The sequence below is a fragment of the Danio rerio genome, chromosome 1, assembly GCF_052040795.2.
Source record: "Danio rerio strain M-AB ecotype USA chromosome 1, GRCz13ab, whole genome shotgun sequence".
Classification (NCBI taxonomy): Eukaryota; Metazoa; Chordata; class Actinopteri; order Cypriniformes; family Danionidae; genus Danio; species Danio rerio.
The window spans coordinates 26320682-26336305 of record NC_141021.1 but is presented as its reverse complement, the minus strand read 5'-3'; the positions used below and the strand labels follow the sequence as shown (position 1 = coordinate 26336305).

At 37.6% G+C, this 15624-nt stretch overlaps 1 protein-coding gene across 4 annotated transcripts in view; it reads left to right on the top strand.

Annotated features, from left to right (window-relative positions):
- fbxw7 (F-box and WD repeat domain containing 7) overlaps nucleotides 1-15624 on the top strand; it is a 281944-nt gene that overhangs the window by 159453 nt on the left and 106867 nt on the right. For 2 of the 4 annotated variants that reach the window (XM_087237224.1, XM_087237223.1), the window contains exon 1: nucleotides 1632-2011. The exons of the other annotated variants lie outside the window; for them this stretch is intronic. In XM_087237224.1, the coding sequence (XP_087093350.1) occupies nucleotides 1790-2011 (222 nt within the window). In that variant the 5' untranslated portion in view covers nucleotides 1632-1789. Of the gene's footprint in view, nucleotides 1-1631; nucleotides 2012-15624 lie in introns of those variants that run through there. 4 annotated transcript variants of the gene reach the window in all.

Sequence of the window (15624 nt, the reverse complement as noted above, 5' to 3'; positions counted from 1 at the left end):
TTGACCCATTTACACAAACATAACTATTTTGTCTGTGTAGTGTCCTTGCAACTCGTTAATAAACAAGTCTTTGAGGGCATTATGTTTGACAGTTATTCTGAAAGTTAAAATAATGTCCTTAACCATGGTGTCATGGTCTGCACTGATCAACCCCAATCTGTGAACGCATCAAGTTGAGTAATTCCAGTGTTCTTGTAATTCACCCATACAGATTTAGTTTTTAAGTTCATTTGGAATTTGAATTCTATATGTTGACCAGGAAAAAGATGCTTTGTTTTAGGGATGTCCAGATGTCTCAGACTTATTTGATTTTGAGCATCAACTGATACTGAAAATCGATCTGATACAGTACTTCTATAATACATTAAAAAAAGAGTAAAGAAGAGTGAAGAAACAGATCCAGGATGTTCCTTATGCTTTATTTAATTCACCTTATTTTAACATTTAACAGCTCCATCAAAAAACAGAGCACTTCTGTGAGGTAGCTTGAACCATCAAGTGATAAATAAAATCAATTCTTCACTTTCGAACTTTAGTGCAACTGAAAATCTAAAGTAAAATTTATTATAAAAACAAATAGCACTTCAACTTAAAATACCAGGCACGCAATCCCAAATTTACATATCTCACAGTTTGCCATGGCAATGTTGTTTTCATCAACTTTATCTGCTTAAGTCAAGTCATGATGTCTCGGTGACGTATGAAATACTGTTTTTTGGTCAAAGCCGCTACTTATTTGAATTATGAAAATATGTTTGACCACTTTTTAGTCATATCACACATAGAGTGAGTTTTAAATGCAATCATAGTGTACACAACAGTATCTGGGCTTGCTGCATCACAAATACCAAAATGTTATCAATTTATAAAAATATATCACTTTCAGCCCATCTGATATTAGACATGGATACATTTATAGCGCTCGTGATTTTCGAAAGTGTTACATCGCTTTTTAAACGTTTATTATTACGATTTTATAAGTACCCCCATACAGTTTGATAAAGCGCTTGGACCCGGAAGCCACTCTGAACAAGTGGATAATACCTCCAGACCGCAGACATGCTTGTGCTTTCCGCTTCAAGCTGCTTCTGTGTTCTACTTTGCCAGTATTTAACCAATAGCGTCTCTGCAACAAAATGATGTCATGCCACACGCGTTGCTGTTTCTGTGTCCAAAAAGGTGTAACTCTGTGCCACCACATAGATGTTAAAGTAATCAAGTCCTTATCGGGAGGTAATGTTCAGTCGGATCGAGCCTGAAAACGTGTGATTGGGCCTTATTTCCGATCACATGATCAGATCTCGACATCCCTACTTTGTTTTCAGGTTAGTTGTGTGTTTTGTGCTTTTTACACGCTATGGGCAAGCCAGTGGACCTTCTCTTGTCTGTGGAGTTTTGCTAATGTGAATTATTTTGTTTGCACCTTTAGTGTTTGCAAATGTGAGAAAAGTAAATGTGTATCACTCATGTAAGTCTCAGAGGCCTCGTTGCTCCATGATGGACTAGCAAGGGAAGTAGATTCATGTGCTTGTGTGTTTGTGTGGGGGCAGTTCAGTACAGGACAGCTGCTGCTGGGCCCAGCATACTCACTCACCAGTGACATCAGACCCTCTGATATTTTAAAAGGGGCCACAGTCCAGGGCAGCGAGCTTGGTGTGAACACTTAAAACTGTTGTGTCTCTTAAAGCTCTTGTGTGTTGGATTCTGGGCAAGTTTAGTTATTCAGGTACTGAGTAACTCCCAACAGTTTTCTTCTTCTGGGATATGACCCACTAGCCTTGGGTTTGCAATGCTGCGGCATTGCCCTATTCCCCGTTTTTCATCCGGCCCGAGGAGAAAGATGACCAAGTCCTCGGGCAAGGAGAAGGCTCCACAGGCTCCCCCGGAGAGCCTGGCACTGGAGCTGGCTGACCCCAAGGAAGTCACCAAGGAGCCTATACCCCCCCAGAAGGTCCTCAAAATCTTCAGCATCAACATTATAGCTCAAAGTCTGCCCTTCTGTCGCAGACGGGTGAGTCTTATGGGTTGAATCACGACTATGCCCTTTAGCATGCTTGTTGTAATGCCGTTTGCTTGGTTCAGGAATAAATAGCTCGTTTGACTACATGGTTGAACATTTTATTTTGTGGTTTGAATATATACTTAAATGTGGAAATGATGCAATTATGTTTTCTTTTTTTTAGAAATGTGCGTTATCACGCAGTGACGTGCGAGTCTGTACTCGCCATTTATGTCACTACACTATTTTTAACATTTAGAACTTGGACAATGTTTGTACCTATTCTTTAAAAGAAAAAGATGTGTTTACTTGACGTCCCTAATTTGCATATGTAAGATTTTGTTACTGTTGCCCTGGAAATTTCAGTCATAGTATTATGCTTTTGATATTTAAATAGAATCGGTGCACTCTGGTGCTGTTTAAAATGCATTGAGAACTGCTGGGATTGTGAGTCATCGTTCAACCTTCAGCCTTCCTGTCATTCTTAAACCAACAATAGCAGTAATTGCTCGGGCACAGTCAAGAGACTCTATATAGCTGTGCCGATGTATCAACATGTCATATGGTGTTGCATTGGTGTCATTTGGTTCTGCTTTTTTCAGAAGTTACATGTGAATTCAATTGCTTGTTCAAGATTGATAAAGGTGCACTTTAGTTAAATAACATTTGGATTGTTATATTGACCAAAACAGATATTGTGATAGAAAAAAATATAAAGCTGACACTTGTTCGAGTCATGTTTTTGTCACCAAGACATTTGTCTTTATGCCATATTTATTTTAGTTGCAACCAAGATCCCATTCGGTGACCTTAAAAAGGCTCTCCTAGGACTTCCTATTTTTAACCCTGCCCAGATCCCAAAAAAATGTATTGATTGGCTGGGAAAGCAGCTGCTCTGTAGTCTTCTGAACGTCCCACCAGTTCTATATTATAGCGACGCATGTGCTGCATAGTCAAAACAGGAGTGGCCGGAAGGACACTGTACATGACAGCTCGGTTCATTGAAGACTTGCAATGTTACACCAACTGGCTTAACGTTTGATTTATGACCTTCCGGTAACAGACATTATTAAACTAACTCATTGGAATATGATGTTGTTGGGTACAGCAGACAAAAAGTTAAAATTGAGTTGGTTGAAGTCATTTGCCTCCAATCATTAAATCATACTTTCGGAAACTTCTTTTTATAGTCGTTGCCATTTATGGCGGCCTCTATTGTAGCCTTAGGTGTCTAATGTCATTTGCTTTTGCATTTAGCCTCGAGTTATTGGCGTTATCACAGATGCTCTCAACCTTAAAAAGGTGTTTTTAAATTTGATGGAGTAATGAAGAGGTGATGTAAGCATATTCCAAATAATCTTTGTTTTTTTCACGTAGGGATGGGGAATTAATCAAAGTAATCGAAATCGACATTCAAAACCTATAATCGATCTATTTTTTTTCCAGGTCAAAATTTTCAATTACTTCCCCTGTCATGTGGGGAGTCACGCAATCCTGCTCTGTTAAGGCTGTTTTTATTCTTATTATATTATGATTTACACTTATTACATTATTCTGACATTATACTTCTGCCAAGAGCACATCTGGCGCAGCCCGCGCGCCTCTCAAAAAAATGTATCTATACGTCAACAATGCATAGCGCATGATTTGTGATTGGTCAGTTTGGTATCGGTGATGAGGGTTTGAGATGTGGAGAGGCTTCTTTTAGGCAATTTGTGTTTTAATTTGTTCAGCAATAATGTTCATTAAATAACCCTAGGTAATAGATAGTGTTTCAGTTATTTTATAATCAAGTAATGCTTCCTTTAATCAAAAAATCTTTCTCTTGTTATACGTGAGCATTTTTACTGTACAAAACTATGAGGGTAAAAACATAAAAAAATATATATAAAAGAAATTATTTAATAATTGTAAAGGAGTTAAGATGTTTAATTAATCGAGATTTTAATTGTAGACCAAATTGCCCGGCCCTACTTTGACTACTAGTATTCTATTTATCATTTGCACAATAAAGCAAATGATGCTTTTAATAAGCTAAGTCAACATAATGGAATGGAGGAGGACGTATCAGTGCAGACTGTAGTTGGTGCTGAAAAATCTGCTCTGACATATTAGGGATTATATTGTATAGTAGTATTAAAGTTTAATACTTTATTACAATATTACTCTTTCACTATATTGATGATCACATAAATCTGACTCTTAGGATTAAAAAGAATACAAGACCTCAATTCGTTTTTTTAAGCAATAGGTAATGCAATAGGTACTGTATATAGCTGCTTTAATATGTTAGAAGGGGGGAGGGGGTCTTTCATAAGGTATTTGTATTATATCTGAAGCTTTAATCATTTGAAAACCTTTGAAACAGAATATTTATTATAGTTTTATATCAACTAAAGCAAAAGAAGAAAACTTTGCAATATTTGCTTTGCAGCCCATTGTTCGGTGCTTAAATTTTTTTTCTCTCACCACCAGTGTTCTCAAAAGATTGAGGATGTTATGGGAACCAACTGAATGATAGGGCAAGGAGAAAGCCAAATAAAATGGTCCGTATCACTAACGTGCACATGTTCCTTTCAGAAGATTAACTTCGGGAAACGTTCCTCTTGAGGTTTGTCTTTGTTCTCGGAGCGGTGTACAGAATTATCACTGTCCCTTGACTTCCTCCTTTCCTTGTAAAATCAGGCCTCCGCTCAGACTGCAGGGTCTCTTAAATTCAAACAAGAAAGAGGAAAGTTCAAAAATAGATCCGCAAACCTCAACATCACTGAATGGGCATCCCCATGCCTCACCAAATAAGCAGCTGTTTTAGATGCCACCTTGCAGAAGTGACTTGAGATCCACCAGCTGGTGCTAGTGAATGAAATAGCTTGAATTTCTTGTGGTCCCCATAGGCCAATATAAGATCTGTGAAACTTTGCTCGGCATGTTCTGCAGAGTCCACTGAGCATAAAGAAGCAGCTTCTTTTATCATTGTTGAAAGGAAATAGCAAAGATATCCATCAGGGATGAAGTTTAAGATGAAGGTACTCCTTGTTCAAATCCAGAAATTCTGCGAGTCTTCACATGAAGTGTGATTTATGACCAAAAACTTTTGGTTAACTTTTTTTTTTTTTTTTTTTGAATCCCTTACTCATGTGGTATCTCTATTATAAATTGCTGGCAACTTTTACATGAAGTCATGCTGAGGAGACCAAATCATCTTGGTTTCCTTTGGCCTGGTATAAAAGATAGTTGTTTTAGAAGAAGACCCAGAGGAAGTTAGCTTAAGTTTTAATGGCAGAGCGTTTGGGTGCGCATTGCTTTTCTATTCCGGTTCTGCTTTGCCATTTGAGTAAAGTGATCCGGTCCTGCCCATCAATGCTATTTCACTGCCATGGACATCACCAGGAGCCATTTGCTACTTGAGCTCTTACCTTTGGCCTGAAAGTCTCACTATATAATTTTCCTTAGAGATCGTTTACCAAAAATGGAGGTGGCACAGTGGCTAGCACTGTCTCATAGCAAGAAGCTCCCTACTTCAAGCTGTAGCAAGGACAAAAACACCTGTGTCAATGTCGGTTTACTCCGGATGCTCTTGTTTCTCCCAATAGGCCAAAGACATGCTCAATAGGTTAACTCAAAAATCTGAATTGTCCCTCTTCTAACTTGTGTGGAAAACTCAGGGCAAACCAAGCTGACTTCAAAGAATTAGAAGTGATAAAAATCATCTCCCTGGGACCGTCTAGTGTAAAAAGCTGCATGTAAACAAACCAAAGAGAAAATTATAACGAATGTTCTGCTACACATATGCAAACCGTAACTGTAAGAGCTGACATCCCACTTCACAGTACTTCTTACTCACTACAGAGGGGTTCACTCATGTGAATGTCTAATGCTGATAATCCTTGACTACAGATATTAAGTAAACGTGACAAAATGACAGCGATAACTTTGTGTTCCCAGCAAACAGTTTTGTTTAATAGGCGTCCAATAGACATCTAAACATACAGCTTGTCTAAAACCAGGCTAAACTTGGGTTGTCAGTGAAAATATAATAGGTGTCTAAGAATAGTCCAACACTAGACTAGTCGTCTAATAGACCGATTAGACAGACTTTATATGTGAAGTCATTCATTGCTGTTTATTTGATAACTAGTGTAGTTTTTGCCTAAACATAGATGCTTATTAGATTTTCACTAACAGCCCAAATTTAGCCTTGTTTTAGCCAAGACAACTGTTTAGACTTCTATTTGATATCTTTTGAAAACAACAAAAAAATGCTTGCTGGGTTTCCTTTTGTTGTTTTAGCTTCATCACTTCAGCTTTTGTCCCCGCTGAAAAGCCAGTCAAAGCACCCTTTCTCAGACGGACATGCCGGTTCTACATGCTGAATCAGGCAAACTCTCTCTCTGATGTGAGCCCAACAAGTGGTGGTGTGTAGAACATAACAAACAAACAAACCTGACAGAAGCTCACTGATGGCCTGACTCTGCTGCCCCAAGTTTTACTGTCAACTTGTTTTCCAGGCCTAAAAAGACTTATATAAGAAAGTGGATTAGTTGGTTCTTGCCATAAATGTAGCCATAGATGCTGAAATGTGGTTAAGAAGAAATGAATCACTCTAATGAAACTGCTGACCATTATGGCATTCCCAACATTCTTGAAGTGTTCCATTGGAGCTTCACACAACGGCTAAGTCTTTTGAAGCCATATGCTGTGAGGAACAGATTTTCATCAGTCAATAGAAAGTTAGTCAATTTCTTTTTTTTTCTTCTTTTTTTTTGGAGTGCATTTATCAAATTATTTTAAAGATATTTTTTTTCATCATTTGACAAGCAGACTTCATTGTGCATCCTTTCACCAATCAGTTTTTTTTTTTCTGAATGAAAGAGAAACAAGTTTGCTCAGGATATAGCAGTTGCATCTGTTTAGAACACTTGGGTTAAACCCCTTGCTTTTTTATTTATTTATTTATTTTTTATATAACATCATTTTTGTGTGAATAGACTTTAAATAGAGGGATGAAAAAAGAAGGTGCATCCCAAACCGCATACTTATGCACTATTTTATGCCATTTTGTAGTATAAATAGTGTAAGTATTGCGTTCACACTGAAAACTCTAAAAAGAATAAGTACACTTTAATTACCCTGATGATGCACTTATTCAACCAGTAAAACTAAGTGTAGAATGATGGACACTTCACACACTCAACAGTTGCAGCTTTGCTCACATGGCGGAAGGGGCGCAGCTTTCAGGCACTCATGTTGGATTTCTTTATTTATTTTGGGTTGTGGAAGCAAAATTCTCCCATGAGAGTGATTATATCGCCTCCTAATGGTGATTGCGGTTAAACTCATGGCAAGTATTGTTTGTTACTTTGGTCATTTATTTCACTGATTTGGCAACCGGCAAACGACATCTGGGAAACGGTTTGAATTTCCGCTTAGTAAAAAAAACATTAGTGTTCCATTTGAGACGACACTAGATACATATACTCTGCTGTTGAGTGTGTAAGTGCAAAAGTACATAGTGCATGGTGTGCCATTTGGGATGCAGCTCAAGTCTTTTAGTCAAGGTTTAGTTGTCTTCACAATGGGTAAATGTTAGAATTTTCACATTTTTAGCTGAACTAATCTTTTAACTGGCTCTACCTTTTGAACACTGGGGTTTTAATTGTGTGGATAACAATAAAACTATTTTATATAAATATATATTTATATAATTTATATAATTATATAAATGTACTGTATAAATAACAATTATAAATAATATACTCTCTCTCTGTGTGTGTGTGTGTGTTTGTTGGTGTATATATAATATACAAAATTAACGCGTTAACGCATGCGATTTAATTTTAAATAATTAACGCTTTAAAAAAATTAACGCAATTAACGCAGTTGCAGGTTTTTTTTTACTTCCTGTTGTGGTGGGCGTGTGTTTAGCATGCAAGAAATTTGGATATGACCAAGGATGCACTTTTTGAAGGCAAGTTTCAGTATAAAACAATTAGTCTCATCACCAGGCTCTCCAAAGTTTCATGCAATTTCGGGTGTTTCATTTTTAACTTTTGACTTCTGTTGTAAGTTGATACCGCATGGCGAACAGAAAGAAAATCCTCAGCGTTTCGTGAATCGGTGCTCCTTTCAGGTAATAAAATCACTGCTTAGGCTACAAGGTAGAATTTTAATAAGAGTATAATCTTAATCATATTAAAATTGGAGTATTGGTGTCTTATGTGAATGTACTCAAAGTCTCTGGTGAAGTCGCGAGCTGTCAAAGACAGGCCATACTCTGCCTTTCAGCATGAGCCCTCCAAGTTTAGCATGTTTCCTCTTTAAACGAAACGAAAGCGTATGCTTCGCGTTGTTGTCAAAATCCTTGTGAAATACAGTAATACTTTAGGAAGCTTAGTTTAAGCAAATTTAATAAACGTGATCATGCGTGTTGAATCTGAGGGGAGTCGCTCCAGTATGGAAGGCCGTTTGGCCAAAACGTCTGCAGCGCGTTGTGTGTGTGTCTGTGTCAGGCCCGTTGAGGGGTGTCAGGGGTGGAGTGAGCGACGTATATGAGTAGGGGCGTGTGCGCGCGAGACGAACCTGAAGGACGGTGGGGTTGAGTTGCGCACGACATAGGCTACCTGAAGAGCTAGGAGGGATGTGGGGGAGAGGGGTGTGCAATGTATTTAATGACCGGTTTGCGAGAAATTATCATTCATTTGCGGGCATTTGGGAGCCTCCGTGCACTTGCGGGATACTCCTAGTCTTAGCAACTGGATGAATGTAAAGGAGGATTAAGCTAAATTGTTTCTACTCTATAACTAATGTTCTCAACATTATTTGAGTATCAGCAATAAAACTTTACAATGAGTGCAACAGTTTGTGTTCTATAGTTTATTATTATAATTTTTCATTTTCCATATTTGCTATTCCTGTATTTTGGCATTTTTTTTTGCAGTCCACTTAGAATCCAACATGGAAATCAATGTTTTCTTTATTGGCATTGATTGTTTTGAAATTTAAATGTCATTAACATGCCTGTGTTTTAATTTCTTTAATAAATATGGCTGTCAAGCCAGGATCTTTTATTGTGGGTATGTTGTTTACATAAAGAAATCTTTGTTACAAGGTAAACAAAAATTCTATTAAACAATTATATTTTGAATTTTAATTCTAATAAACAATTATATTTTGAATTTAAATATTTTTTGTCTTGCATTTACATTAATTTTACATTTGAATAGCCAAAATGACAAGTTTCAATATTTTAAATGTGATTAATCGCGATAATTAAAAAAAAAAAAAAAAAAAAAAATATATATATATATATATATATATATATATATAGCTAGTCTTTTTTATGTAGATTTTTCTTCAGTTGAAGAAATGGTGATGTGGCATTTCTACTTTTACAATTTTTTATTTATTTAATTATTTTTTTTACTTTAAATGGGGTGTCCGTGGGGCCTTAAAGCTCAAAAACTAAATTTTAGGTCTTAAAGTCTTAAACGCACAGAAATATTTTGTTGTAGGTCTTAAATAATTTTAAACGAATCCTAATTTTCCTTTGTACATGTAAAGCTACCCAATCGATTCAACACCTATCCAATCACCAACAATACATCACAATAATAGCTAAACTCTATTTATAATTAACACTATAACAGTTTGTTGTGCATGCATTGTTTATTTTTTATTTTTTTAAAGAGTTTTTTAAGATAGTATGTATACAACTAAGGTCTGCTTGTTTGCTTTATTTTTTGACATGTTATTTTAAAAATGTGGCTAAGAAATAACTGATTAGAATTTGTTTTTGATGGGCTATTAAAAAAAAAATTCTAGTCTAACACCCTATACATGTAAAATGTCATTTTTGATGATCTTAAAAAGGTCCTAAAGTTTTAAATTTGACTTGGTGAAACCTGCAGAAATCCTGTTTTAATGTCTTCATTTAATTTCCAGGCAGCTGTAGTCATTCTCTTTTGCACTTTTTTTTTTGCCTTTAAATTTTCTCCTTTGTCTTCTGAAATTATAAAGACTATATATAAAGGCTTTGTATGTGTTTTTAAAGTGAGCCATGTGCTAACAATCTCACACACAAGAGCTCTGGCCCTCCAGCACATACAAACAAATGAGTGTGGTGAATGTTACATGCTGTGCAGTTCAGACCTTTTTTAAGCTCTGGCTTTGAGGGTTGTCAGTGCACTCAGATTTGTTTTGATGTGTTTGTGTTTCTATGCGCTGCGGTTAGTTCACCATAAGCGCTTTATTTTAAATCGAGACAAGATGGTGCATGTCTTCATGTATGTATAAGCTGAGGGGCAATGTGATGCCAGCGCAGGTTTCATCAAGAATTCTGTTGGATCAGAAAGCAGATTGAAGTCTTAGTCATGTGTCTCTTTGGAAAAAAAGATCTTCTCTACAGTCTTCCTTTTTTGAAATGTATTGATTAAAATGGATCATAATATTTTGATGCTCATATTGCCCCCCAGATTACTTGGCAAGCACTGCACAGACATCTTTAGAGTCGCCTCTGCTTGCAGACTGCAGTGTAGATCTGTAGATTTAATTATCTGTCTTGTGTATAGACTCAAAACAGGTCATGCCACAAAGTTTGGATATTTTTCATTTATCAGAGTCTTCAGGCCTGTTGATTTAGCTATGGAAGTGGGGTATCCGAATTAGTTTCAAGCAAACTTCATTTGTCTCACTTTATTCGATCTCCTTTATTTTTGTAAATGATCAATCTACAAAAATTCCATTAAAATTAGGATACAACTTATAACAAACAAAGTTTGTTCCAAAAACACAAATCTTTAAACAAATGTATGAAGTGGTCAAAAATGGTCTGACCCACTCTATTTACACTCCTTTAATGCAAACATTAACGTTAACGAAAACATGGCAGCAACTCAATGCATTAAGGCATGTGGACATGGTCAAGATGATCTGCTGCAGTTCAAACCGAGCATTAGAATGAGCAAGAAAGGTGACTTAAGTAACTTTGAACGTGATATAGTTGTTGCTGCCAGACAGGCTGGTTTGAGTATTTCAGAAACTGTTGATCTACTAGGATTATCACACAAAACTATCTCTAGGGTTTACAGAAAATGGTCCCTAAAAGAGAAAATATTCAGTGAGCAGCATTTCTGTGGGCACGAATGCTTTGATGCCAGAGTTCTGAGAATGGCCAGACTGGTTCCAGCTGATAGAAAAGCAACAGTAACTCAAATAACCACCCATTACAACCGAGGTATGCATCTGTGAACACACAACACGTCAAACCTTGAGGTGGATGGGCTACAGCAGCAGAAGACCACCCCGGGTGGCATTCCTGTTAGCTAAGAACAGGAAACTAAGGCTACAATGCGCACAGGCTCACCAAAATTAGACAATGGAGGATTGGAAAAATATTTTAATGACAATATGGACCAAAATCTGAGGAATATTTCCAGTACCTTTATGAATCTATGCCACCAATGATTAGGTAGTTCTGAAGGCAAAAGGGGTCCAACATGGTACTAATAGGTTGTACCCAAAAAAAAGTGGCCGGTGAGTGGATGTACAGTACCTTAGTGATTTACTTAAATTTGACCTTTTTTCCTATATACATTACTTAAATGGTCAAAATAAATGTATATTCTACAATTACTCTAATATTCCAATTGTTTTAAAAAGACCTTTCAGGAGAGCACATTTATTTTCATAGTGAATTAACATGCATCGTATTGTGGATATTGAAAATCCACTCAATACTCGTCTCCAAACCTTAAGAACAGTTCCGAAAAGTGCAAAATCAGCCACGCTTATTTACACGCCCTTTGTATGGCATTATTTCAAGTCTACAAGGATTTTATCTACAGTAGGTGCCCCCTTTTCACCCTGTTGTGTATGGGCACTGTTTGAATATCCAGTCAGCTGATTTGTCCTCCCACCGCTCTGCTCTGGCTCCTGTGGGAGGAAGATGATGGGATTGCATTGCCCTTGAGCTCCAAATAACGCTGGAGAAGGCAACTGCCCAAAGCTATTCTAAGCAGGCCCATTCCAGCTCTGGACAGACAAACAGAAAGTGTTGGGCAAACAGTATAGCTGCATTCTTTATATGGAAAAGTTGAACCCCCCTAAGCGAACATAATGGGATGTCAGTTAATCTGTCAGATGTTGTCAGGATCATTTCGAATATGTAGTTTGTAGCTTAGAAAAGATGCAGATGCTCAAGTCATGACTGCACAGAGAAGCTGAACAACTTGTTAAGCTGAAGGTAAGTGGCGTACACTCAGCGTGACAGTGCAAGGCCAGCTGGCACGTGGTTGCAGGACATAAAAGTTGCCAACGAGCTAGTGCTGACATTATTTCTCAAGTTGCCCTTTGTTGCTGACTTCAGGCCACCTTTGTTACTAGAAACACCCATAAGTAAAAAATAAAAATACTGAACTAAAGACTTTTGCCATGTGTTTAAAGACCTCCCACCTGCTGCAAGGCTGCCAAGAGGTGCTGACATTTCTTGCGGAGTTGACAGTGTGGGTGAGAGGCTTTCTCCTGGCCCAGGAATGTGTCACAAGCTCCCAGCATCTGCCGAGAGCTTGGAGCTGTAACTGAAGATGGGGCTGCTCCGTTTAAAATGTTCATATGTTTCAATATCCGGGACCATCGCAATAATGAATGTTTGTACTAAATATCCTTTGTCAGCACAGCACTGGTGTTAACAGCTTGTAATCTGAGTCTGCTTATCAGAATAGCTTGGGAGGTGGAAGTTGGTTGGCTTTAGAATGGCAGGTCAAGCAGCAGTTTCACTTTAATAGCTTTCCTTCATTGATACCTCACCTGATCTGACCTCGGTTTTGACTCGTTGCTGTGAGTCTCCAACCTGTTAGTCAAGTTGAATTTAAACCTAAATATGAGTATATTTATGATTGTGAAAATGTTGCGCGCCTTTATCAAATTCATCTAACTATGGAAGATGAAGTTGTTGGCGATGCAGTGGGTAGCGGTGTCACCTCAAAGCAAGAAGGTCGCTGATTTTTGCCTTGGCTGGGTCAGTTGGCATCTCTGTGTGAATTTAGTATGTTCTCCCCGAGTTTGCGTGGGTTTCCTTTTGTTGCTCCAGTTTCCACCACAAGTCCAAAGATATGCAGTATAGGTAAATTGGGTAAGCTAAATTGTCCCTAGTATATATGTGTGTGTGAATGAGCGTATGGGCGTTTCCTAGTGATGGGTTGCAGCTGGAAGGGCATCCTTTGCGTTAAACAATCAAACCCTTGGGAACAACTGTGGTCGGAACCAAAGTTCACAGAATTGTTTTCTTTGGAATCTTAAAGTGGTGGACTTCTAAGTTCCGATTGCTTGCTGCTAAACTGCGTCATAACTCATTACGAAAAAGTTGACTTGAGTTTTTTATTGCCACTGGCTTCCATTGAAAATGAAAGACTTCCACCTACTAAGTTTCACAGAAGAAAAATTTTATTCAAAGTAGGGATATGATATTGAAGAAAAATGTGATGGTATGCTAAATGAGATATTCAATATGCAATACAATATTTTGATATTTTTTAAATGAGTAAACAACCATGTTTTAAAGTTAGTTACTGTAAAACAAATCATAAATTTGAAAGTAAAAATTTAAACAAACTGAAAAAAAAATTAATATCACTTACACTTTGCTGCACTAGTACTTTTTTTTTGAAAACTTGAAAAACACTGACTGCTATGAGTTACTGCTTTACATTTTTATTCCTTGATCATACAATATTTTAGCATGAATGCCAAAAAAGTTACAGATTTTTGGATTAAATAACCAGCATGTTTACTCTGCTTTGTTTCAGAGATATTTGTTGACCTGTAATCACATTGCCTCATGTGATAGTCTTTAAGTATGAAAGTATCAGTTTAGACTTTGCTGTTTTGTGTAGGTCAACTACAATGTGAAAATGAGGAATAGGGTTTACTTGGGGGAAAAAAGCTTTGAAACAATTTTCACTCAGAGAAGGCTAGTAAATCTGCAAAGCTTTTTGGAATTCCAATTTACTTAAGACGTACATTTAAATTGTAACAACCTGTAACGACATTGCCTAATGTGATAAAATTTTTCAGTATGTGTGCTAATGGCAAGCACAGAAAGGTACTTTTGTATTGAATTGCTTATTTATTGCAAACCGTTTTGATGTGTATTTTGTCATTATTTACTACATTATTTACATTACATACTTGTCAGCATTTGCAATATTTCAATTAATTTTGATTTATTGCTCAGCCTTAGATTTAAAGTTTGGAGTTATTTACTGAGTGCAACTATCATAATTTACTTGCCCATGCTAGAGGTATGTAAATAGACCCTTTCGGTTCTGTATCAGTGCATAGATATTGACTCATAGTGATCTCATAACTTTTCGTAGACTTTCAGCCATTGCCAAGAATGAAGTCTTTTTCTAGTTGTACTTGCTTTGACATGACATGCCCAACATTATAATAGTCTTTTCAGAGTTTCTCGGTTTGATTGAATACCTTTATCCCCTGGACTGACTAAAGAACAAATCAGTCAGTTTTTGACAAGCTCCCCCATGCCCCTATTGATGCCAAAAAAGTACTCCCCTCTCGGAGGCCTAGCAGGGTTTTCAAATTCAGCCATGGAGGGCCTCTACCCTGCAGAGTTTAACTCAAACCTTGATCAAACTCACCGACCCGTCATATTCTCTGAACTCTAAAGATCTTGATTAGTTTGCTCAGGTGCTTTTGATTAGCTGATCTCTGCAGAGCAGTGACCCTTCAGGACCGATTTGAGCAACCTTGGCCTACAATCAAGTAGCTGCAACATTTACACAATCTTCAAAATTCAGCATATTTAGAGTGTTCTTCATACAATAGGATCAATCTTTCCCGTTTATTCCTGCCAAATACAGTTGTCTTGACATGTGCCTGTGTGAATAGGATGTGTCTTTTTGTAGCGCAGACTGGGAGCTGAGCCCAGAATCTGGCTAAACACCATGTCTAGTCTTCATCCCTAGTTCTTTGGGAACATTTCTCACCTTTCACTCCCTCAGTCCTTCTCTATCAGCCTATCCTCCCTGCCCACGGCTTCTTGGCGCGTCTGCGGTCCAGCAGCAGTCAGATGGCCGTGGTGTAACTGACGCAGCTGTCTACATGGCTCGTTTAATTTGGGCATAAAGCCGTATGCCACTACTTGTGTGGTCCAGCTTAGATTGCCCTCTAGATTGATTGTGTATGCGTGTCTGTGTGAAAGAGAAGGGCATTTCTCTGGCCCGCTCTCTAAATTCTGTGAAAACGTGGAGACTGATTTATAGTAGACACTGGATCGGAGGTTCTGGGAGGCAGCGCACATACCCACAATGTGTCTCACTGACAGCTGAACACGTGTAGTCAGTTTGAAACAATTTTCACTCAGAAAAGGCTAGTAAATCTTCAAAGCTTTGCCATGTAAAAGACTAATCATAACTATTAGTACATTTAATTAGAAATGTTAAATTTACTTGGGAATTCCAAAATTCCCCAGAGAATGATGGGGTCATCTATGTTGGCATCATCTTCTCCTGTATACTGCCCAGTACAATGATTTTCACAATGATTGGTAAAGCAGTCTTTAAGCAGGTCTCTTGACAAACACAAATAAGTGCAAAGGTATTAAAGTACTG